General features: G+C 43.2%; 1 protein-coding gene across 8 annotated transcripts in view; it reads left to right on the top strand.

Annotated features, from left to right (window-relative positions):
- LOC110528336 (SLIT-ROBO Rho GTPase-activating protein 3) overlaps positions 1-26076 on the top strand; it is an 89375-nt gene that overhangs the window by 44481 nt on the left and 18818 nt on the right. For 3 of the 8 annotated variants that reach the window (XM_021610330.3, XM_090241673.1, XM_090241675.1), the window contains 12 exons: positions 2922-3107; positions 3459-3587; positions 3874-4095; positions 4336-4437; positions 7019-7216; positions 8573-8657; positions 10830-10857; positions 14381-14411; positions 19684-19744; positions 20063-20140; positions 20605-20739; positions 25772-25877. In XM_021610330.3, the coding sequence (XP_021466005.2) occupies positions 2922-3107; positions 3459-3587; positions 3874-4095; positions 4336-4437; positions 7019-7216; positions 8573-8657; positions 10830-10857; positions 14381-14411; positions 19684-19744; positions 20063-20140; positions 20605-20739; positions 25772-25877 (1361 nt within the window). Of the gene's footprint in view, positions 1-2921; positions 3108-3458; positions 3588-3873; positions 4096-4335; positions 4438-7018; positions 7217-8572; positions 8658-10829; positions 10858-13244; positions 13396-14380; positions 14412-19683; positions 19745-20062; positions 20141-20604; positions 20740-25771; positions 25878-26076 lie in introns of all 8 variants that reach the window. The other 5 variants (XM_021610326.3, XM_090241671.1, XM_036983910.2 and 2 more) reach the window with 2 other exon arrangements.

Below are 26076 nucleotides of genomic sequence, written 5' to 3'. Positions count from 1 at the left end.
TCTATGTTCCTTTTTCTATGTTTTGGGATTTCTGTGTTTGGCCTGGTATGGTTCTCAATCAGAGGCAGCTGTTTATCGTTGTCCCTGATTGAGAACCATATTTAGGTAGCCTGGTTTCACTTTTGAGTGGTGGGTGATTATTTTCCGTGTTAGTGTTTGTTACCACATGGGACTGTTTCGTTTGTTTCACTTTGTTATTTTGTATTTTTGTAGTGTTCAGTTTTTCTTATTAAAATGGACACTTACCACGCTGCAAATTGGTCCGACCTCTCCTACTCTTCCTCAGAAGAGGAGGAGAACCGTTACATAAGAACCCACCACCAAAGGACCAAGCAGCGTGGCAACGGGCAGCAGCAGCAGCGATCTCAAGACTCGTGGACATGGGAGGAGAACCTGGACGGCAAAGGACCCTGGGCTCAGGCTGGGGAATATCACCACCCCAAGGCAGAGCTGGAGGCAGCGAGAGCTGAGCGGCGGTGGTATGAGGAGGCAGCACGGCAGTGCAGCTGGAAGCCCGAGAAGCAGCACCAAAAATGTATTGGGGGAGGCACACGGGGAGTGTGGCGAAGTCAGGTAGGAGACCTGCGCCAACTCCCCATGCTTACCGTGGAGAGAGGGGGACCGGCCAGGCATCATGTTATGCCGTGAGGCGCACGGTAACCCCGGTGCGCAGGCATAGCCCGGTGCGATACATAGCAGCGCCTCGTATCGGCCGGGCTAGAATGGGCATCGAGCCAGGTGCCATGAAGCCGGCTCAGTGCATCTGGTCTCCTTGGGCCGGGGTACATGGCACCAGCCTTACAAATGGTGTCCCCGGTTTGCCAGCACAGCCCAGTGCGGGCTATTCCACCTCGCCGCACTGGCCTGGCTACGCATTCAGCATTCAGCCAGGTAGGGTTGGGCAGGCTCGGTGCTCGAGACCTGCAGTGCGCCTCCACGGTCCGGTCTATCCGGTGCCGCCTCCACACACCAGCCCTCCGGTGGCAGCCCCCCGCACCAGGCTGTCTCTCCGTCTCCTCCCTACAGGTGCTCCCGCCTGTCCAGTGCTGCCAGAGTCTTCCTCATGCCCAGCGCTCCCGGAGTCTCCCGCCTGTCCGGAGCTCCCGGAGTCTCCCGCCTGTCCGGAGCTGCCGGAGTCTCCCGCCTGTCCGGAGTTGCCGGAGTCTCCCGCCTGTCCGGAGTTGCCGGAGTCTCCCGCCTGTCCGGAGCTGCCGGAATCTCCCGCCTGTCCGGAGCTGCCGGAGTCTCCCTCCTGTCCGGAGGTGCCGGAGTCTCCCTCCTGTCCGGAGGTGCCGGAGTCTCCCGCCTGTCCGGAGCTGCCGGAGTCTCCCTCCTGTCCGGTGCTGCCGGAATCTCCCGTCTGTCCGGTGCTGCCGGAATCTCCCGTCCATTCGGGACCCGTGGCTTGGGTTCCCAGTCCGAGGTTGGCGGCGAGGGTCGCCGCGTTAAAGAGGCCACGGAGGCGGGTAGAGAGGTCCGTGTTAGTGTTTGTTACCACACGGGACCGTTTCGTTTGTTTCAATTTGTTATTTTGTATTTTTGTAGCGTTCAGTTTTTCTTATTAAAATGAACACTTACCAAGCTGCAAATTGGTCCGACCTCTCTTACTCCTCCTCAGAAGAGGAGGAGAACCGTTACAAGTTGCTTACCAAGAAGAGTGGCCGAGTTACAGTTCTGAAAATCTGTGACCTGGAAATAGTTATCCAATTTGACAGAGCTTGGAGAATTTTGAAAAGAATAATGGACAGATGTTGCACAAGCCAGGTGTGGAAAGCTCTTAGAGACTTACCCAGAGATACTCACAGCTGTCATCACTGCCAAAGATGCTTTGACAAAGTATTGACTCAAGGGTGTGAATACTTACGTAAAATCGATATTTCTGTATTTGTACATGTTTTATGCAATGTATTGATGTATTATGCACAATGTGAGAGCTTTGCATTAACATGTCTCCAGCCTTTTCTGGCTTCCAGTCAGAATCAAGGATTCCTCTCTTGTTTCACACCCAGCAGCAGTCAGAGGAAAAATGAAAGGTTCTCTATTACATAGCTAGAGGAAAGGTTGTCTTTAACAACCAGTACTATGTGAGTACCTAACGGCGTGTGCCATAAGCGCATCTGAAGTATCCTATAAGTATAACTGTAGAACCTTTTTTTTTTGAGTGTAGACTAGAGGAATGGTTCTCTCTATATCAACTAGAGGAAAGGTTCTCTGTAACGTAACTAGAGGAAAGGTTCTCTGGCTTTGACAGACTTCCTGTTGATTGATTTCACTTGCTCTCTCCTCACATGTATTACTTAAATCAGAGTTGTTAGGAGACCTGTAAGAAAGAGGATGATATATTTGCGTGTGAATGGAAAGGAAATCAAGAGAGGTAACCTAGTTTTAGCACTCAGTCATACATCCACAACATATCTGACAGTAGCTGTCTTTCTGTGTTCTTATTCAGTGTACAATATACAGGTGGATTTATATGCTGAATCTTCTTTAGATATCCATGTCTAACCAATCTTCCATTAACATTAACGTGATTGAATGGGATCTTAAGCACTTTTTCACAACATATTGTACATATTAAAATTCATAACATATCATACGAATTGCAGCAAAAATTATTATAATTATTTTTAGAAAGAACATGTGCAGTTACATATCATGAAATGGATGACGACATACACAATTGTGCACAATTTTCTGGGACCTACTTGCGCTACTTTCAAACTACTGGCGGAAATGATAAATTCTACAAAATATTCACGCTTATCGTGAGTTTGGTGTTTATTGTGTGGTTACTCCATTGAGATAGGGAGTTTCCCTCATGACCAATGTAAACGTCTAGACCCAGAACCTTCTGGTGAACTTAGTGTGCATGTAGTTAACTTTAATGTATATTTTGTATGTATGTTTTGTGTCCTGAGCAGGTGATGAAGACATACCACATGTACCACACAGAGAGCATCAGTGCAGAGAGCAAGTTGAAGGAGGCGGAGAAACAGGGAGAAAAGCAGATCGGCAAGGCCAATGATGTCAGCACCAGCCTCCTGCGCCATGACGACCGCCAACAGCGACGCAGCTCCGCCAAGAAGATAGAGAAGATGAAGGAGAAGGTGTGTCTTGGGCTTGTGTGTGTATGTGTCCAAATGTATGTAAAAGCTCAGAGAACTTGGATGCATTAGCCTTTGAAATGTATAAGTTAATGTATACACTAATGAGCAAAAATATTAAGTGGTTTTGTTGCCATGGTAAGACTAGACCTCTATTGTCTCATATGGCACATGCACATTTTTTTGGATAAAATTAGACTTCTTTAAATGGAACAAACTGTATTACATCTTTAGTATAGAAATCCATTTACAGAGACATCGATATTCTATGGTATACTGACGGATGACTCGCTCTCTCTCTGTCTCTCCGTCTGTCTGTCTTTGTCTCTCTCCCTCTTCTCTCCCTCTCCTCAGAGACAGGCCAAGTACTCTGAAAACAAGCTGAAGTGCACTAAAGCACGGAATGACTATTTGTTGAACCTGGTGGCAACCAATGCTCTGGTGGCCAAATATTACATCTACGATGTCTCTGACATGATAGACGTGAGTGGTACAGTACATGCTGATTCTAACAAAGTGAGAATATTAGATACACAGGAAAAATGCATCCATTTGATACACAAAAGATCAGTAGCATCTTGTAACACATTAGCACCTTGTAACACATTATTCTAAGTTACCGTTCAATTGATTGCAATGAAAAATAAATACAGTAGTTTAATCAATTGAAGCATAGTAGCATCTTATAACACATCATCTCTCCTCATTGGTCTGTAACTAACATTAAGGATTCACAATGGTGGTAATGGCTGTCCATGCCTCTCCCCAGTGCTGTGACCTGGGTTACCATGCCAGCCTGGCACGGACCCTGAGGACCTACCTGTCTGCAGAGTACAGCCTGGAGACATCCCGCCACGAGGGGCTGGACCAGCTGGAGGGTGCCGTGGATGCCATGGATGTCAGGGGGGACAAACACAGGGTCATGGACATGCACAGCCAGATCTTCTGCCCGCCCGCCCGCTTCGACTACCAGCCACACATGGGCGACGAGGTGAGGGAGAGGTGATTGGAGGGGTGATTGTGCCTCCCACTATGTCTGTGTTTCTTCTGTCTGGTCCTGTGTGGCTTGCATCAGCAATGCCAGCATCTTTGGGTCAGTTCCTTTCTGGCATCCCAAACAAACACTACTGTAAATTCTCAATCTCTCTCTCTCTCTCTCTCACTCACTCACTCACTCACTCACTCACTCACTCACTCACTCACTCACTCACTCACTCACTCTCACTACTAGGTGTGTCAGGTGAGTGCCCAGCAGCCGGTGCAGACAGAGCTCCTGATGCGTCACCACCAGCTCCAGTCCCGCCTGGCCACACTCAAGATCGAGAACGAGGAGGTGAGCTCTAAAACCCTGGCCCTAACCCAAAACCTGTCTCATTATCAGTCAGTGAACTCACCACCTAGGCCATGTTCAATAGGTAAAATTGTGGAACATTTGCGGTCTGCCTGCATGCCTGCCTCCCTCTGCTGCTTCACCATATCGCTCCTACGAATATGGAGGTGCTCTGTTCATTCAGCCACTTCCTCTGTATCTCTCACATGGACAGAACACAATTTATATTTATATTTATCTTCACACACGCAACCAGATGTCCCCTACCAGGCTTACTGAACTTTACATTATATATATTAGGCAAGTGATTGGTGTCTGTGCAGAATCCATACTAGTATATGGGTAATTCCATGAAACGATTACCTTTTGCGTCCCTTTGATATTTTAAGTTGTCACGCCCTGGCCTTAGTTATCTTTGTTTTCTTTATTATTTTGGTTAGGTCAGGGTGTGACATGGGGGATTTATGTGTTTTGTCTGGTCTAGGGGTTTTTGTATGTTTATGGGGCTGTCTCCTTTCTAGGTCGTTTGTATGTCTATGGTTGCCTAGATTGGTTCTCAATTAGAGGCAGCTGTCTATTGTTGTCTCTGATTGGGAACCATATTTCAGCAGCCATATTCTGTGGGTACTTTGTGGGTGGATGTCTTCTGTCTTTGTGTCATTGCACCAGTTAGGTTTGGTTTTCACATTTGTTGTTTTGTATTTTGTAGTGTTCTCGTGTATGGTCTTGATTAAACATGTTGAACTCTAACCACGCTGCATTTTGGTCCTCCTCTCCTTCAATGGAAGAAAACCGTTACATAAGTAGAAATTGTCCACAAATATTGAATTTTAAAAGCTTGTTATATTAAATGCCCTTTAATATAGAACACATGAAAACATTTTAATATGAATAAAGACTTGCTAAAGTGCCAAAATTCAGCATTTTGACATGTCCCTCTGTGTATCCTCTGTGACTTCTAGGAAGATATTACCCCACTTACACCCAACATTTCTCCAAGGTTTCCCCATCATTGTAAAGCCCATGTTATTTTGTTGCTTTGACAAAGTCATAACTTAAGATTATTATTTATTTCATGTTAGTGATTCATTTTAAGGGAAAAAAGAAAACAGAAAAAAGAATGTCTCTCATTTTAATTTCAACCATGTTACATGAACTGAAATCTCATTTTAATATGGTGAAACTATTCCTTTTATAAATATGTTTTTTCAAAAGATACATTGCACAACTAATAGTCAAACCATAGTTTAAATGCAGGTGAGCTGGTTCTACTCTCTGGCCATTTGCTGGTATTCTGAAGTGGAAAACTGAGTGGGTCGAGCATAACATGTCAAACCTGTTACCCATAGACAGGCAATACATTTTTTTTCAATTGAAATGTTTTAGTGAAGCTTGCATTCAATTGCCCCTCACTGTTATACATACACAAGAAGCTTCCATTCTCCCTGTCAAGAAGGGAATTTATGGCTGATTTAAGATGACGTTGTCAACCCTGTTAGTCAATCCTGTAACTTTATTTGACAGTTAACAATCTTAAAATTATATGAAATTAAACTTCTTTTTTTTTACCAAGCTAGACTACTCAAAGGCACCAAATTGAATTGGAACAACCCACATGTGTGATATTTAGTTCTTCAATTTGAAATGTTGCCCTCAAAGAGCATTATACCATTCCATTTCCCATTACAATCTTTGAAGTCTCATTAGCTATGTTTCCATTAACTTGTCCAGGGATTTTTTGTCAACATTAAGAAAGTTTGTATAGAAAATATATGCGACAATAGCCTGCTAGGGTGGGTTTCCATTGAACTATCTTGTGTTGATAAAAACAGCTAATGACGTCACACCTAAAAAAATATATTTAAAAAATCTCGAAAACCTTCAGTGTCAAATAAAAATGTAGTGGTTGAAGTGTTTCCATTATCCATTTAGGGGAATTGCGCATTAATAAATTGCCCACAGCCGGTATGCCCTCCAACCTACCTGTTTCATGTCTCAGGTAGCCTGTGAAAGCCAGCATGTATAGAATGCAATCATTTACAAATATTTTCATTTTCATATTCTCATGTGCCAACGCATCACCATGGACCGTGTCATGGTGACATTTGCACTCCTGTAGATCTGAAGTAATTGGATGATGAATCTTGCATCCAGCCAACCAGAAAAACAAGGCGTAGTAAGTCAGGCATTCTTGAAAGTCAAGAAACATGATTTCTATAGTTCAAACATTTATTTTGCAAGCAGTAGGCATTTAGATTTAAATTGGCGCTTTATAGTTACACTGTAAAATAACGATTTGGCAATCGTCTTTTATTAAAAAAACACAGTTCCCATAATGAACATTCACAATAAGGAAGGTTTGACTAAATAAAAATCCACCCCTGTCGAACGGATAAAAAAAAATCTTGATCTTCAGACAATGTATCCTAAATCAGCCATATCCATTACACATGGTGAAAATATTGCTTTTGTCGAATTAACCTGGGTCAATTGAAACCTGCCAATTGTGTGCAGGGAAAACACAGTAAATATTGAAGTTGTAACCCAGCTAAGTGACTCTCTCTTTCCCTTCTGTCTTTCATAGGTGAGGAAGACTCTGGATGCCACCATGCAGACACTGCAGGACATGCTGACGGTGGAGGACTTTGATGTGTCTGAGGCTTTCCAACACAGCCAGTCCACTGAGTCGGTCAAGTCTGCCTCGTCCGACTCCTACATGAGCAAAGTCAATGTTGCTAGGAGACGAGCCAATCAACAGGAGACCGAGGGCTTCTACTTCACTGTGAGTGGCTCTGACAACCAACACCACTTAAAATGCATTAGAAATGCTTTTTAAATTTTATTTGCATGAATGCATACTGGTATTAAGTACTTTCTCTAAGGCTCTGACAAGGTCTTGTGTGGCTCAGTTGGTAAGATCACTGTGGTCATTGTAGCTGGATGTTCTACTGTACCCATAATGCTTTTGCACTATATCCAGGTTTATCTTACTTAACACGTTCCAAATGCTAACACTATAGTGTCCTGTCTCATTTTTACAGTCATGGTATCAATTCCCGCAGGAATCACAAACACATAATTCAAATGAGTGCACTCACTGTAAATATACTGGAAGTAACTTTACAAAGAGTGTCTGCTATGTTTATGAATGCATTGCATACTGATATTAGAGTACTTAGCAACTCAGGTTTAGCGGCTTGCTCCAGTGTTCATCAATTTGCAGTATTATGCCCTGTGGAATTCAGACAGGCAACCTGGTTATGAGTTCTTTCTACTGCTATTGGCATCAGGCTTTGGTGATACAAGTCATGCAAATGAATTCAGAAGTTAACCCTTTGATGTAATGACATGAAGCAGTAGTCACTGTAGCCTACAATCACAAGTGTGGTCTTTTGTGGCTCAGTTTGTAAGAGTGTGTTATTTGCAAGGTTATGGGTTCAATTCCTGTAGGGATCACATACAAAAAAAATTGTTTAAATGTGTCAACAATCTATACAAAATACTCTAATGTAAAAGTGGTAGGAAGGTTTTTTTTTTTTTTACTAATGAAAAATAAAACACTATCTTCATTAGATAAGTATAGTTAATAACTTCACCATGCTCAAAGGGATATTCAATGTCTGCTTTTTTATCTATCGGTGCCCTTCTTTGCGAGGCATTGGAAAGCCTCCCTGGTCTCTGTGGTTGTGGAATCTGTGTTTGAAATTCACTACTCAACTGAGGGACCTTACAGATAATTGTATGTGTGGGTTACAGAGATGAGGTAGTCAGTCAAAAATCCTGTTAACAACTATTATTGCACACAGAGTGAGTCCATGCAAATTATTGTGTTTTGTTAAGCAAATGTTTACTCCTGAACTTACTTGGGCTTGCCAAAACAAAGGGGTTGATTACTTTTGGACTGAAGACATTTCAGCTTTTCATGTTTTATTAATTTGTACTTTGACACTGACATTATGGGGTATTATGTGATCAATGATACAAAATCTAAATGTAATCAATGTTATATTCAGGCTGTCACACAACAAAATGTGGAAAAAGTCAAGGTTGTGAGTACTTTGTGAAGGTATTGTAAGTAGCTTTGGATCAAAGTGCCCGCTAAATGTCATATTTTCTACGTTTATTTTGCCCTGTATAGAAATTCAAAGAGTACCTGAATGGCAGCAATCTTATCGTGAAACTACAGGCCAAGCATGATCTACTGAAGCAGACTCTGGGAGAAGGTGAGAGCACTTCTTCACATGGTTACAACGTTGTTGTGTCACTACAGGAGCACAATTCCCTTCATAGGGTCATTACCTTCCCTTTATCACTAGCAGTAGCTTGCCAATTTGAGTCTTCATATAGTTCAAACATTGTTGTGAAATTGTGTAGTTAATTAGTGGGAATCTTAACTGCCATATCAACCACCAGTAATAAACCATATTGTATCTTTAGCCATATTTCTTTCAGAAAATTGTATGATGGTCCAGCAACAGCCAAACAGTTGGGTCCAGTATTTCCAGGGATTAGTTGTGGTTGGACAGACAGACAGACAGACAGACAGACAGACAGACAGACAGACAGACAGACAGACAGACAGACAGACAGACAGAGGCTTTGTTGCTGGAAGCTGTTTTATTAGACATGACATGATCCCTGAATTCAACCATTCGAGTCACTGATCAAATAGTGTTATCAGGGGATATCATATAATCTTGTATTCTTGTTTCTTCTGTAGTATGCAACCCCTCTGTTACCATAACTAGATGATATACACTACATGACCAAAAGTATGTAGACACCTGCTCGTCGAACATCTCATTCCAAAATCATGGGCATTAATATGGAGTTGGTCCACCTTACGCTGCTATAACAGCCTCCACCCTTCTGGGAAGGCTTTTCACTAGATGTTGGAACATTGCTCCGGGACTTGCTTCCATTCATCCACAAGAGCATTGGTGAGGTTGGGCACTGATGTTAGGCCTGGCTCGCAGTTGGCGTTCCAATTCATCCCAAAGCTGTTCGATGGGGTTGAGGTCAGAGCTCTGTGCATGCCAGTCAAGTTCTTCCACACCGATCTCTATTAACCATTTCTATAATGACTTCCCTTTGTGCACAGGGGCATTGTCGTGCTGAAACATGAAAGGGCCTTCCTCATAGAATCGTCTAGAATATCATTGTATGCTGTAGCGTTACAATTTCCCTTCACTGAAACTAAGGGGCCTAGCCTGAACCATAAAAACAACCCCGGGAACATTATTCCTCCTGCACCAAACTTTACAGTATGCACTATGCATTGGGGCAGGTAGCATTCTCCAGGCATCCGGCAAACCCAGATTTGTCGGATGCGCTGCTCCACAGTCCAATGACGGCGAGCTTTACACCACTCCAGCCGACGCTTAGCCTTGTGTGCGGCTGCTCGGCCATGGAAACCCATTTCATGAAGCTCCCGATGAACAGTTCTTGTGCCGATGTTGCTTCCAAAGGCAGTTTGCAACTGAGGACAGACTATTTTTATGCGGTACGCGATTCAGCACTCAGAGGTCCTGTTCTGTGAGCTTGTGTGGCCTACCACTTCGCCACTGAGCTGTTGTTGTTGTACCTGGGTCTGTCCACTTCACAATAACAGCACTTACAGATGACCAGGACAGCTCTAGCAGGGAAGAAATTTGATGAACTGAGATGTTGGAAAGGTGCTATCCTATGACGGTGCCACGTTGAAAGTCACTGAGATCTTCAGTAAGGCCATTCTACTGCCAATGTTTGTCTATGGAGACTACATGGCTGTGTGCTCGATTTTATACACCTGTCAGCAACGGGTGTGGCTGAAATAGCCAAATCCACTCATTTGAAGGGGTGTCCATATACTCATGTATATAAAGGTGTATCATATAGTGTATAATGTTACAGTATATAATTACTGCACAGTTATATTGCACAAACCCAATGCAGACAAATGTGGCCTTCCTCACACTCAACCTTCCCTCCTCCTTCCCGGTTGTCCCTGGATATGCTTGCTTTCATTGACATTCCGCTCTGAGTTGGCAGGGTCCGCCCCCTCCGGCTCTCTATCTACGGTTTCTAGGGCGACCGCTAAATGACCGCTGCCTGGCTGGCTGTATGTGATTCAGAGAGGCGGTCATGGAGCCCGCACCATTGAGCCCGTCTGAATAGGTGCCCATGTTCTCATAATGCCCTTCATCCCTCGCCCCTCGCTTCTGTCTGCCCCATCTGCCAGCTCTGTAGACAACCAGGTCTGGCTCAGAATGTACTCAACCATGTATCCAAGCATTGTCTTTTCTCTCTCTCACAGACACATGCACGCAAGCATGCACACACACACAAACACATTCTAATTTTCTCTCGCTCTATTTCTCCCCCTCTCTCTCCATTTCTTCCCTCCTTTCTTTTAGGGGGAAGGGCTGAATATGGAACAACACGGTAAGAAAAGAGCCTGAAAAAAGGTGGAATAAAAGCATGTCAAATCCTTCCTGTGTTCTGGGAAATAGAGGAGATGACGTCATGTTAAAGTGAATAGCAGTTAAGGTCCCAAGCCTCTCTGGAAAATCAGGGTTGGAATTCCAAATAGGGAGAGGGGATGTGGTCTGTCTGTTAATTAATAAACAGACTTCTGAGCAAACTGGAGTTTGCAATGAGGCAGCTACGGGGAGATGAGCTGGCTGTAAGACGATCTGTCACTTGTCAGTCACTACAGTGGCCATAAGTGGCCTTGTTAAACACTACAGTACTGTACTGGGATCTGCTAATCAGAACAGTACTGTATATTAACCACAGACGTCAGTGGAGAAGAATGAACAGTAGTAGCAGAGTTATGAGACATTAAGTTTTGATATCTCCTCAGCTCACAGGCCTGTTACAGTGTTTATATTGAATTATCTGTGTCATTACTCATGTGCTTGGACTGTAATCATGTTTTTATGAACTGACTTATTTGATAAGTTGCCCAGAGTCATTCAAGTCAGGTTATTCAGGGTTAGGCTGAAACAGCTGTGATAAAGTCAAAGCATACTTCCTCTGCAACTCCACTTGTGTGTTAAAATAATATTATGGTTTGTACTGTGAGAGGAGGGGAAGGAATAGGACATGTACAGCTATCTAGAGCCATGTACTGTATATAGTGGCTGTAGATATGGCTCTGCATATACAGTTGAAGTCGGAGATTTACATGCACTTAGGTTGGAGTCATTAAAACTCATTTTTCAACCACTCCACAAATTTCTTGTTAACAAACTATAGTTTTGGCAAGTCGGTTAGGACATCTACTTTGTGCATGACACAAGTAATTGTACCAGCAATTGTTTACAGACAGATTATTTCACTTATAATTCACTGTATCACAATTCTAGTGGGTCAGAAGTTTACATACACTAAGTTGACTGTGCCTTTAAACAGCTTGGCAAATTCCAGAAAATTATGTCATGGCTTTAGAAGCTTCTGATAGGCTAATTGCCATCATTTGAGTCAATTGGAGGTGTACCTGTGGATGTATTTCAAGGCCTACCTTCAAACTCAGTGCCTCTTTGCTTGACATCATGGGCAAATCAAAATCAATCAGCCAAGACCTCAGAAAAAAATTGTAGACCTCCACAAGTCTGGTTCATCATTGGGAGCAATTTCCAAACACCTGAAGGTACCACGTTCATCTGTACAAACAATTGTACGTAAGTATTAACACCATGGGACCACGTAGCCGTCATACCGCTCAGGAAGGAGACGTGTTCTCTCTCCTAGAGATTAACGTACTTTGGTACGAAAAGTGCAAATCAATCCCAGAACAGCAGCAAAGGACCTTGTGAAGATGCTGGAGGAAACAGATACAAAAGTATCTATATCCACAGTAAAACGAGTCCAATATCGACATAACCTGAAAGGCCACTCAGCAAGGAAGATGCCACTTCTCCAAAACCGCCATTAAAAGCCAGACTACAGTTTGCAACTGCACATGGGGACAAGATCGTACTTTTGGGAGAAATGTCCTCTGGTCTGATGAAATAAAAATAGAACTGTTTGGCCATAATGACCACCGTTATGTTTGGAGGAAGAAGGGGGAGGCTTGCAAGCCGAAGAACACCATCCCAACCGTGAAGCACAGGGGTGGCAGCATCATGTTGTGGGGGTGCTTTGCAGCAGGAGGGACTGGTGCACTTCACAAATGGCATCATGAGGCAGGAAAATTATGTAGATATATTGAAGCACCATCTCAAGGCATTAGTCAGGAAGCTAAAGCTTGGTGGCAAATGTGTATTCCAAATGGTCAATGACCCCAAGCATACTTCCAAAGTTGCGGAAAAATGGCTTAAGGACAACAAAGTAAAGTTATTGGCGTGGCCATCACAAAGCCCTGTTCTCAATCCCATAGAAAATGTGTGGGCAGAACTGAAAAAGTGTATGTGAGCAAGGAGGCCTACAAACCTGACTCAGTTACACCAGCTCTGTCAGGAGGAATGGGCCAAAATTCACCCACCTTATTATGGGAAGCTTGTGGAAGGCTACCCAAAACTTTCACACAAGTTAAATAATTTAAAGGCAATGCTACCAAATAGTAATTGAGTGTATGTAAACTCCTGACCCACTGGGAATGTGATGAAAGAAATAAAAGCTGAAATAAATCATTCTCTCTGCTATTTTTCTGACATTTCACATTCTTATAATAAAGTGGTGATCTTAACTGATCTAAGACAGGAATTTTTTAAATGTATTTGGCTCAGGTGTATGTAAAAGTACTACTTCAACTGTATCTAGAAAAACATCCCACTGATTATACAGAATGAAATACATGTTTCAGTCCTTGTTGTTTTTCATCATAGTTCTTGTGTATCTGCACACCCTTCACCAACCTCCTCCTCCACCATCAGCCCCCCCACTCTTCCCGCTAAACCCAGGAGAATGCGGAAGCCTAGACCTTGCTCCGTTTTTAATCATAAACTCTTTAACGGCAATATGGAGGCCTTCATCAAGGTACTGACTGACTGGCCCCTATGTGGCCCCTCACTGAACTCTATGTGGTCTCTCTCTGTGTGTCTAAATGTCAGCAATCTTTACTAGCAGCTCTGGGGGTTCTACCTTTGTTTTCTGTCTTTGATTGCTCTCTCGTCTACTCCAACTTCAGCTTAGCTCACTGACTTCCCTTCTTTCATGGCCCTGTGCTGGGCACAACAACTGTTTAAATAAATAGACTAAACAACGGAGATTCCTCTCTATTCATTCCTATAGGGATTTGTCTGACTGCGCAGTCCATTGGCTTGACAGCTAGGAAAGGTGGTGTTTGTCTCTCTGGTCTGGAGAAGAGTAAATTCCACAAAGCTAAGTTTCAAGGTTGTTTATGTATCAAATGTAGTCAGACTCTGGTCGCGTGGGGTTTGCTTATGACATTAATGCCCATGTTATAGCACCTGAACCCTGAACTCTAGACATTAAACACATTTTGGTGACAGGCCAGTTGGCCCAGGACTAAACATGTCAGGCTATGGAAATAAACACACAGGGCCGTTTCCTCTGCATAAGTCAGGATCCAACATTGGCACACTGACAGATAGTGTGTACACATCAGTGGAGTCCACTGGGGCTGTTAGTGTCAGACTGTCATGGTCCTAGTGCCTCCAAGTGACATCTCAGGTGTATTCTCAGAGACAATAAAATTGCCCCAGTCAACCACGGTGTAAAATCTGAGCCTCTCTTGCCACTTGTCCACAGTCCCAGGCCCATCGTCCTTGCCTTCACCAGAACCCCCAACCCTCCCCTCCCCCCAGCCCCATCCTACCCAAGCTTGGGTCTCTCCTGTCGGGCCTCCCCAATCCTTCTCTCAGGCTTGACCTCTTACCCCCTCCCTCTAGAGGTCCTATCTGTTTCCCTTTGCTTCTCTAACCTTATTGTGGTTCTTCTTGCCTCTCTTCCTCTCTGTTCTGTTCATCCTGCTGCTGCCACTGCTTTCTGCCTGCCCCAGGGGAAGACGGAATACCCGAACCCGCAGCCAGGTATTCTGGTTATTCTGTCATAGAAGGGATGAGTAGCCTGGTCCCAGATGTGTTTGTGCTTTCTGCCAATGCCAATGGCAATAGGAGTTGGTAAGACAGCACCAACAGATCTAAGAATCAGGCGAGGGGTGAATATGTTTGGGTTGTATGTAGAGGTCGACCGATTATGATTTTTCAACGCCGATACCGATTATTGGAGGACCAAAAAAGCCGTTGCCGTTTAATCGGCCGATTAAAAAAATTATTAAACATTAAAAATGTATTTGTAATAATGTCAATTACAACAATACTGAATGAACACATATTTTAACTTAATATAATACATCAATAAAATCAATTTAGCCTCAAATAAATAATGAAACATGTTCAATTTGGTTTAACTAATGCAAAAACAAAGTGTTGGAGAAGAAAGTAAAAGTGCAATATGTGCAATGTAAGGAAGCTAACGTTTAAGTTCCTTGCTCAGAACATGAGAACATATGAAAGCTGGTGGTTCCTTTTAACATGAGTCTTCAATATTCCCAGGTAAGACGCTTTAGGTTGTAGTTATTATGGGAATTATAGGACTATTTCCCTCTATACCATTTGTATTTCATTAACCTTTGACTATTGGATGTTCTTATGGGCACTTTAGTATTGCCAGTGTAACAGTATAGCTTCCGTTCCTCTCCTCGCTCCTCCCTGGGCTAGAACCAGGAACACAACGACAACAGCCACCCTAGAAGCAGCGGTACCCATGCAGAGCAAGGGAAACAACCACCCCAAGGCTCAGAGCGAGTGACATTTGAAACGCTATTAGCGCGCTAACTATCTAGCCATTTCACTTCGGGTTACACCAGCCTCATCTCGGGAGCTGATAGGCTTGAAGTCATAAACAGCGCAATGCTTGACCCACGAAGAGCTGCTGGCAAAACACACTAAAGTGCTGTTTGAATGAATGTTTACGCGCCTGCTTCTGCCTACCACCGCTCAGTCAGATATTTAGATACTTGAATGCTTGTATGCTCAGTCAGATTATACGCAACACAGGACACGCTAGATAATATCTAGTGATTATGATTGGTTGTTTTTTATAAGATAAGTTTAATGCTAGCTAGCAACTTACCTTGGCTTACTGCATTCGTGTAACAGGCAGTCAGTCTCCTTCTGGAGTGCAATGAGAGAGAGGCAGGTCGTTATTGCGTTGGACTAGTTAACTGTAAGGTTGCAAGATTGGATCCCCCGAGCTGACAAGGTGAAAATCTGTCGTTCTGCCCCTGAACAGGCAGTTAACCCACCGTTCCTAGGCCGCATTGAAATCAGAATGTGTTCTTAACTGACTTGCCTAGTTAAATAAAGATAAAAATAAAAAAAATTAAAAAATTAAACAAATTTTAAAAAATCTGCTAAATCGGTGTCCAAAAATACTGATTTCCGATTGTTATGAAAACTTGAAATCGGCCCTAATTAATCGGCCATTCCGATTAATCGGTCAACCTCTAGTGGTATGTGCACACTAACTAAACAACATCTCTCTGCCTGCTTGGTCCCTCTGTCCTTTATCACGTGATAACCAATGAATAATGTACAGTACCAGTCAAAAGTTTGGACACATCTACTCATTGCAGGGTTTTTCTTTATTTTTTACTATTTTCTACATTGTAAAATAATAGTGAAGACATCACAACTATGAAATAACACATATGGAATCATGTAGTAACCACAAAAGGGGTTAAACAATTCTAAATATATGTTATATTTGAGATTCTTCAGTGTAGCCACCCTTTGCCTTAATGACAGCTTTGCACACTCTTGGCATTCTCTCAACCAGCTCCATGAGGTAGTCACCTGGAATTAATTTCAATTAACAGGTGTGCCTTGTTAAAAGTTAATTTGTGGAATGTATTCCCTTCTTAATGCATTTGAGCCAATCAGTTGTGTTGTGACAAGGTAGGGGTGGTATACATAAGATAGGCCTATTTGGTACAAGACCAAGTCCATATTATAGCAAGAACAGCTCAAATAAGCAAAGAGAAATGACAGTCCATCATTACTATAAGACATGTAGGTCAGTCAATCTGGAAAATCTCATGAACTTGTAGTCGCAAAAACCATCAAGGGCTATGATGAAACTGTCTTTCATGAGGACCGCCACAGGAAAAGATGATCCAGAGTTACCCCTGCTGCAGAGGATAAGAGATATACTTTGGCCAAGAAACACAAGCAATGGACATTAGACCGGTGGAAATATGTCCTTTGGTCTGATGAGTCCAAATTTCAGATTTTTGGTTCCAACCGCCATGTCTTTGTGAGACGCAGAGTAGGTGAACGGATGATAACCGCATGTGTGCTTCCAACCGTGAAGCATGGAGGAGGAGGTGTGATGGTGCATTGCTGGTGACACTGTCAGTAATTTATTTTGAATTCTAGGCACACTTAACCAGCATGGCTACCACAGCATTCTACAGCGATACGCCAGCCCATCTGGTTTGCACTTAGTGGGACTATGATTTGTTTTTCAACAGGACAATGACCCAAAACACACCTCCAGGCTGTATAAGGGCTATTTGACCAAGAAGGAGAGTGATGGAGAGCTGCATCAGCTGACCTGGGCTCCACAATCACCCAACCTCTGGTTTGGGATGAGTTGGGCCGCAGAGTGAAGGAAAAGCAGCCAACAAGTGCTCAGCATACAGTGCCTTGCGAAAGTATTCGGCCCCCTTGAACTTTGCGACCTTTTGCCACATTTCAGGCTTCAAACATAAAGATATAAAACTGTATTTTTTTGTGACAAATCAACAACAAGTGGGACACAATCATGAAGTGGAACGACATTTATTGGATATTTCAAACTTTTTTAACAAATCAAAAACTGAAAAATTGGCCGTGCACAATTTATTCAGCCCCCTTAAGTTAATACTTTGTAGCGCCACCTTTTGCTGCGATTACAGCTGTAAGTCGCTTGGGGTATGTCTCTATCAGTTTTGCACATCGAGAGACTGAAATTTTTTCCCAATCCTCCTTGCAAAACAGATCGAGCTCAGTGAGGTTGGATGGAGAGCATTTGTGAACAGCAGTTTTCAGTTCTTTCCACAGATTCTCGATTGGATTCAGGTCTGGACTTTGACTTGGCCATTCTAACACCTGGATATGTTTATTTTTGAACCATTCCATTGTAGATTTTGCCTTATGTTTTGGATCATTGTCTTGTTGGAAGACAAATCTCCGTCCCAGTCTCAGGTCTTTTGCAGACTTCATCAGGTTTTCTTCCAGAATGGTCCTGTATTTGGCTCCATCCATCTTCCCATCAATTTTAACCATCTTCCCTGTCCCTGCTGAAGAAAAGCAGGCCCAAACTTCTTCTTCAGTCTTCTCCTTGTATGAGCTGAAAGTTTAGAGGGACGGCCAGGTCTTGGTAGATTTGCAGTGGTCTGATACTCCTTCCATTTCAATATTATCGCTTGCACAGTGCTCCTTGGGATGTTTAAAGCTTGGGAAATCTTTTTTATCCAAATCCGGCTTTAAACTTCTCCACAACAGTATCTCGGACCTGCCTGGTGTGTTCCTTGTTCTTCATGATGCTCTCTGCGCTTTTAACGGACCTCTGAGACTATCACAGTGCAGGTGCATTTATACGGAGACTTGATTACACACAGGTGGATTGTATTTATCATCATTAGTCATTTAGGTCAACATTGGATCATTCAGAGATCCTCACTGAACTTCTGGAGAGAGTTTGCTGCACTGAAAGTAAAGGGGCTGAATAATTTTGCACGCCCAATTTTTCAGTTTTTGATTTGTTAAAAAAGTTTGAAATATCCAATAAATGTCGTTCCACTTCATGATTGTGTCCCACTTGTTGTTGATTCTTCACAAAAAAATACAGTTTTATATCTTTATGTTTGAAGCCGGAAATGTGGCAAAAGGTCGCAAAGTTCAAGGGGGCCGAATACTTTCGCAAGGCACTGTATGTCGGAACTCCTTCAAGACTGTTGGAAAAGCATTCCAGGTGAAGCTGGTTAAGGGAATGCCAATAGTGTGCAAAGCTGTCATCAAGGCAAAGGGTGGCTACTTTGAAGAATTTCAAATATAAAATATATTTTGTATTTTTGTTTAACACTTTTATGGTTACTACATTATTCCATGTGTTATTTCATAGTTTTTATGTCTTCACTATTATTCTGCAATGTAAAAAATAGTAAAAAAAAAAAAAAAAACACTTAAATTAGTAGGTGTGTCCATTCTTTTGACTGGTACGGTATATATGAATATACACTGACTGTACAGAACATTAGGAACACCTTGTTAATATTGAGTTTCACTCCCTCCTTTTGCCCTCAGAACAGACTCAGTCTGTTGAGGCATGGACTCTTCAAGGTGTTAAAAGCGTTCCACGGGGATGGTGGACCAATGTTTCCCACAGTTGTGTCTTTGGGTGGTAGACCACTCTTGATACACACTGGAAACTGTTTAGCTTGAAAAACCCAGCGGCGCTGCATTTCTTGACTTTCATACTGCTGCACCTACCACCTACTTCCATATCCCGTTCAAAGGCACTTCAATATTTTGTCTTGCCCATTCACCCTTTGAATGGCACACATATACAATCCATGTCTCAGTTGTGTCAAGGCTTAAAAATCCTAATTTAGCCGGTCTCCTCCCCTTCATCTACACTGATTTGAAGTGACATCAATAAGGGATCATAGCTTTCACCTGGATTCACCTGGTCAATCTGTCATGGAAAGAGAAGGTGTTCCTAATGTTTTGTACACTTAGTGTATAGTGTCTTTATGAGTATGGTGGTAACCTTGTGAGGAAACAGAGGGTATCAGAAGAACACCACAATCACACCTCTGTGGACCATATGTGCTTGCTCAGTCAGAGAGTTGAAAGTCTCTCAGTTAATATTTAAATTATGTAAATGGTCTTATGAAATGGTTATATGATAATGTACTTATCTTTGTTCATTATTCATGCAATTAGTTGGTTAATAGACTCATTTTACACAGAATTAAAGAGAACACAATCATATTGTATCTCTATGGTAGTTGCCATGATTATACATAATTCATTCTGTGTACCTAGACAGATAATTCATTTATTAATGTGCTTTGTTCACTCTCATAACCTGTTGAGTCACCTTACCTTACCTCTCCCTCCCTATCCCTCTCAATCCCTCCCTCTCAATCCCTCTCTCTCCATACCTCTAAAACCCTCCCTCTCCCTCCCTCTCAAACCCTCTCTCTCAATCTCTCTCTCTCTCTCTGCCTCTCTCTCTCTGCCTCTCTGTTAGGACTCAGGGCAGGCTATACCAGTGGTGGTTGAGAGCTGTGTCCGCTACATCAATCTATACGGTAAGAGGAACACAGGAATTAATTGATAGTTACTGTATGTAGTCCATGTAGTTGAATATACTACTGTATAGCCTCCATTTTGGATCTCTGTGATGTAGTTTCTCATATTGGAATATTGAATATTGAAACTACCATGTAGTGGACAGACAGAATATGTTTCTGATGTTTGGGCTGTGGATATACTACACTCAAGTTTCAGTTTAGTGTGTGTTTGTGTGTGTCCATGTCTGTGTGTCTCTGTATGCGTTCCTGCCTGCGTGTGTGTTTGCCGGATATGTTTCCGTCTTAATGCTGACTTGGGGTGCTCTGCTCCAACAGGCCTTCAGCAGCAAGGCATATTCAGGATTCCCGGCTCCCAGGTCGAAGTCAACGATATAAAAAATTCATTTGAGAGAGGTCGGTCCCAGTGAGGCCCCAGCACGGCTGCCACAGACCTTCGCTCTAGGACTGTAAAGTGCAGACAGATACATAGAGAGCACATTGGTCATGTATGGCACTGTCATGGACAAGCTATTTGAGATATACAGCAGCAGTAGTTGCCACATTCTTAACAGGAATGCTATAGTTGGATGAAAATACTGTAGTGACAAACGTACAAATATATCTTCATTATTTTTGTCGGCTAACTAATATGTTTATAGAGAAAGCTTAGGCAAATGTTTTCCTATAGACTAGTTAATGAGGTGTTATATTGTATTAAATGACAGCTGACTGTGTTCTTACAAGCTTACACACTCACAATTTTACAGATGTACTTTTTCAGCATGACTTGGGTTATATAGATTCAACAAGATTAAAGCAGTGTGACTGGATGATTGACAGATTGTGTGACTCTGTACCATATCATGTGATGCCCCTAGGTGAGGACCCATTGGTCAACGACCAGAGTGACCATGACATCATGGCGGTGGCAGGAGTTCTGAAGCTGTACTTTAGGGGGCTGGAGTACCCCCTGTTCCCCAAGGAACACTTCCTCGACCTCATGTCTACCATCAGTAAGTACTACTGATGTACTATGACCTCATAGCAACCATCAGACTACTGTACTCCACTGGGGCGGATGCAGGATTTAGATCAGGATGGGAACACTTTTTGGCTCAAGGGCCAGATCGGGATTTAAAAATTCAGCAGAGGGCCGTCCAGATTTTTGGGGGACTGATTCGTATGTCAAAATCGATTTGCATGCCAGAAAAAGGGCAGTTATTGTAAAATATACAGGTCCATTATCATTTCTACATGCTTTCTATTTGGTTGTAGACGTTCAAGAGTGGCCTGGAGAGTTTTCTAACCCCCAACAAAATGTTTTTTTTACTTAAACCTCTGTAGTTTGCCCACTCATGGTTTAGATAGTAATTTATTTAATAATTGATTGGATTTATATAGTAAATATGTTTACTATCGTAAAGTAGATATTTTTTTTACTTTTTTTATTTTACCTTTATTTAACCAGGTAGGCAAGTTGAGAACAAGTTCTCATTTACAATTGCGACCTGGCCAAGATAAAGCAAAGCAGTTCGACAGATACAACGACACAGAGTTACACATGGAGTAAAAAGGGAAAGAGGTAGTTGTTTGGGCTAAATTATAGGTGGGCTATGTACAGGTGCAGTAATCTGTGAGCTGCTCTGACAGTTGGTGCTTAAAGCTAGTGAGGGAGATAAGTGTTTCCAGTTTCAGATTCAGATTCAGATTTTCAGATTTTTGTAGTTCGTTCCAGTCATTGGCAGCAGAGAACTGGAAAGAGAGGCGGCCAAAGAAATAATTGGTTTTGGGGGTAACTAGAGAGATATACCTGCTGGAGCGTGTGCTACAGGTGGGAGATGCTATGGTGACCAGCGAGCTGAGATAAGGGGGGACTTTACCTAGCAGGGTCTTGTAGATGACATGGAGCCAGTGGGTTTGGCGACGAGTATGAAGCGAGGGCCAGCCAACGAGAGCGTACAGGTCGCAATGGTGGGTAGTATATGGGGCTTTGGTGACAAAACGGATTGCACTGTGATAGACTGCATCCAATTTGTTGAGTAGGGTATTGGAGGCTATTTTGTAAATGACATCGCCAAAGTCGAGGATTGGTAGGATGGTCAGTTTTACAAGGGTATGTTTGGCAGCATGAGTGAAGGATGCTTTGTTGCGAAATAGGAAGCCAATTCTAGATTTAACTTTGGATTGGAGATGTTTGATATGGGTCTGGAAGGAGAGTTTACAGTCTAACCAGACACCTAAGTATTTGTAGTTGTCCACGTATTCTAAGTCAGAGCCGTCCAGAGTAGTGATGTTGGACAGGCGGGTAGGTGCAGGTAGCGATCGGTTGAAGAGCATGCATTTAGTTTTACTTGTATTTAAGAGCAATTGGAGGCCACGGAAGGAGAGTTGTATGGCATTGAAGCTTGCCTGGAGGGTTGTTAACACAGTGTCCAAAGAAGGGCCGGAAGTATACAGAATGGTGTCGTCTGCGTAGAGGTGGATCAGAGACTCACCAGCAGCAAGAGCGACCTCATTGATGTATACAGAGAAGAGAGTCGTTCCAAGAATTGAACCCTGTGGCACCCCCATAGAGACTGCCAGAGGTCCGGACAACAGACCATCCGATTTGACACACTGAACTCATCAGAGAAGTAGTTGGTGAACCAGGCGAGGCAATCATTTGAGAAACCAAGGCTGTTGAGTCTGCCGATGAGGATGTGGTGATTGACAGAGTCGAAAGCCTTGGCCAGATCAATGAATACGGCTGCACAGTAATGTTTCTTATCGATGGCGGTTAAGATATCGTTTAGGACCTTGAGCGTGGCTGAGGTGCACCCATGACCAGCTCTGAAACCAGATTGCATAGCAGAGAAGGTATGGTGAGATTCGAAATGGTCGGTAATCTGTTTGTTGACTTGGCTTTCGAAGACCTTAGAAAGGCATGGTAGGATAGATATAGGTCTGTAGCAGTTTGGGTCAAGAGTGTCCCCCCCTTTGAAGAGGGGGATGACCGCAGCTGCTTTCCAATCTTTGGGAATCTCAGACGACACGAAAGAGAGGTTGAACAGGCTAGTAATAGGGGTGGCAACAATTTCGGCAGATAATTTTAGAAAGAAAGGGTCCAGATTGTCTAGTCCGGCTGATTTGTAGGGGTCCAGATTTTGCAGTTCTTTCAGAACATCAGCTGAATGGATTTGGGAGAAGGAGAAATGGGGAAGGCTTGGGCGAGTTGCTGTTGGGGTGCAGTGCTGTTGACAGGGGTAGGAGTAGCCAGGTGGAAAGCATGGCCAGCAGTAGAAAAATGCTTGTTGAAATGTTCAATTATGGTGGATTTATCAGTGGTGACAGTGTTTCCTATCTTCAGTGCAGTGGGCAGCTGGGAGGAGGTGTTCTTATTCTCCATGGACTTTACAGTGTCCCAGAACTTTTTTGAGTTAGTGTTGCAAGAAGCAAATTTCTGCTTGAAAAAGCTAGCCTTGGCTTTTCTAACTGCCTGTGTATAATGGTTTCTAGCTTCCCTGAACAGCTGCATATCACGGGGGCTGTGCGATGCTAATGCAGAACGCCATAGGATGTTTTTGTGTTGGTTAAGGGCAGTCAGGTCTGGGGAGAACCAAGGGCTATATCTGTTCCTGGTTCTAAATTTCTTGAATGGGGCATGTTTATTTAAGATGGTTAGGAAGGCATTTAAAAAAAATATCCAGGCATCCTCTACTGACGGGATGAGGTCAATATCCTTCCAGGATACCCCGGCCAGGTCGATTAGAAAGGCCTGCTCGCTGAAGTGTTTCAGGGAGCGTTTTACAGTGATGAGAGGAGGTCGTTTAACCGCTGACCCATTACGGATGCAGGCAATGAGGCAGTGATCGCTGAGATCTTGGTTGAAGACAGCAGAGGTGTATTTAGAGGGGAAGTTGGTTAGGATGATATCTATGAGGGTGCCCGTGTTTAAGGCTTTGGGGAGGTACCTGGTAGGTTCATTGATAATTTGTGTGAGATTGAGGGCATCAAGTTTAGATTGAAGGATGGCTGGGGTGTTAAGCATGTTCCATTTTAGGTCGCCTAGCAGCACGAGCTCTGAAGATAGATGGGGGGCAATCAGTTCACATATGGTGTCCAGAGCACAGCTGGGGGCAGAGGGTGGTCTATAGCAGGCGGCAACGGTGAGAGACTTGTTTTTAGAGAGGTGGATTTTTAAAAGTAGAAGTTCAAATTGTTTGGGTACAGACCTGGATAGTAGGACAGAACTCTGCAGGCTATCTTTGCAGTAGATTGCAACACCGCCCCCTTTGGCAGTTCTATCTTGTCTGAAAATGTTGTAGTTTGGAATTAAAATGTCTGAATTTTTGGTGGTCTTCCTAAGCCAGGATTCAGACACAGCTAGAACATCCGGTTTGGCAGAGTGTGCTAAAGCAGTGAATAGAACAAACTTAGGGAGGAGGCTTCTAATGTTAACATGCATGAAACCAAGGCTATTACGGTTACAGAAGTCGTCAAAAGAGAGCGCCTGGGGAATAGGAGTGGAGCTAGGCACTGCAGGGCCTGGATTCACCTCTACATCGCCAGAGGAACATAGGAGGAGTAGAATAAGGGTGCGGCTAAAAACAATAAGAATTGGTCGTCTAGAACGTCTGGAACAGAGAGTAAAAGGAGGTTTCTGGGGGCGATAAAATAGCATCAAGGTATAATGTACAGACAAAGGTAAGGTAGGATGTGAATACAGTGGAGGTAAACCTAGGTATTGAGTGATGAAGAGAGAGATATTGTCTCTAGAAACATCATTGAAACCAGGAGATGTCATTGCATGTGTGGGTGGTGGAACTAATAGGTTGGATAAGGTATAGTGAGCAGGACTAGAGGCTCTACAGTGAAATAAGCCAATAAACACTAACCAGAACAGCAATGGACAAGACATATTGACATTAAGGAGAGGCATGCTTAGTCGAGTGATCAAAAGGGTCCAGTGAGTGGAGAGGTTGGTTGAGGGTCACGGCGATTTAGACAGCTAGCCAGGCCATCGGTAGCAAGCTAGCATAGGATGGAGGTATGTTTTTAGCCACCTCTTGCGTTCGGTCAGTAGATTAGTGGGGTTCCGTGTGGTAGAGGGGATTAATCCAAATCGCACAACAACAACAAAAATAAGAACAATAGATATAGTTATAGAGGCCCGAGAAGAAAACATAATAATAATAAAAATAAATAAATTGTCCGATTGTCTATTCAGATAGCAGCCGGTAAGACAGCTAACGGTTAGCGGGCCGCAGATGGGCGTTCAGGTAACGTCGCGACGGAGGAGCCAGCCGGATCTCCTTCAGGTAGATAACGTCGGCAGTCCAGTTGTGAAGGCCCGGTGGGGCTCCGCGTAGGCAGTAAAACGGGTCCGGATAGGTGACTGCAGCCCAGGAGTGAATGATGGAACTCAGGAGTGATTGACGGAGCTGGCTAGCACCGGAATAATTGATGTTTGCTCCGGAATCGACGAAATCCGATTGTCACACGGATAGCAGCTAGCTAGCTGTGAGATCCGGGTATGAATGTCCAGAGAGCAGTTGAAATCCAGGGACATGGAGAGAAAAATTGGTCCGGTATGTTCCGTTCCGAGCCGCCATGCGCCGTACAAAACTGGCAATAGATTTTCGATAGATTTTCGAGCTAAAGGATAGCTGATGACCACAAACCGTGGTTAGCTGAATACTAACGATTTGCCAGTAAAGAAGCTAACTAGCTTCTGATTAGCTTCTGGATTAGCTTCTGGGCTAGCTCCTGGCTAGCTTCTGGCTAGTTTCTGGCTAGCTTCTTGGAGTTTCTGGCTAGCTTCTTGGAGGATTACAGATCTGAGGTAAATAATACTTTTTTATAAATATAAATTGGTGAGGCGGGTTGCAGGAGAGTGTTTTGAAGATGAGTTGATGGAAAATAAAAATAAAATGTATGTGAAAAAAGTTGTAAATATATATATATACAGGACACGACAAGACGAGGACAAAAGATATACATTTCATATTGTATACATCGAAATGATTGTATCCCTCTGTCTCTCTACCCCCTTTCTCTATCTCTCAGAACTAGACTCTGGTGCAGAGAGAGCTCATCACCTTCAGCAGATCGTTGTAACTCTTTCTCACCCCGTCATCATCGTCATGAGATATCTGTTTGCATTCCTCAACCAGTAAGTATATATAATTCAGTAAGTCTATATATCAATCGGTAAGTCTAAACATCAATCAGTAAGTCTATACATCAAGCAGTAAGTCTATACATCAAGCAGTAGGTCTATACATCAATCAGTACGTCTAAGCATCAAGCAGTACGTCTGTACATCAATCAGTATGTCTATACATCGATCAGTACGTCTATACATCAGTCAG

Source organism: Oncorhynchus mykiss, chromosome 7, assembly GCF_057628025.1.
Source record: "Oncorhynchus mykiss isolate SJ-2025 chromosome 7, ASM5762802v1, whole genome shotgun sequence".
Lineage (NCBI taxonomy): Eukaryota > Metazoa > Chordata > Actinopteri > Salmoniformes > Salmonidae > Oncorhynchus > Oncorhynchus mykiss.
This window is presented reverse-complemented; position numbering and strand designations above follow the sequence as displayed.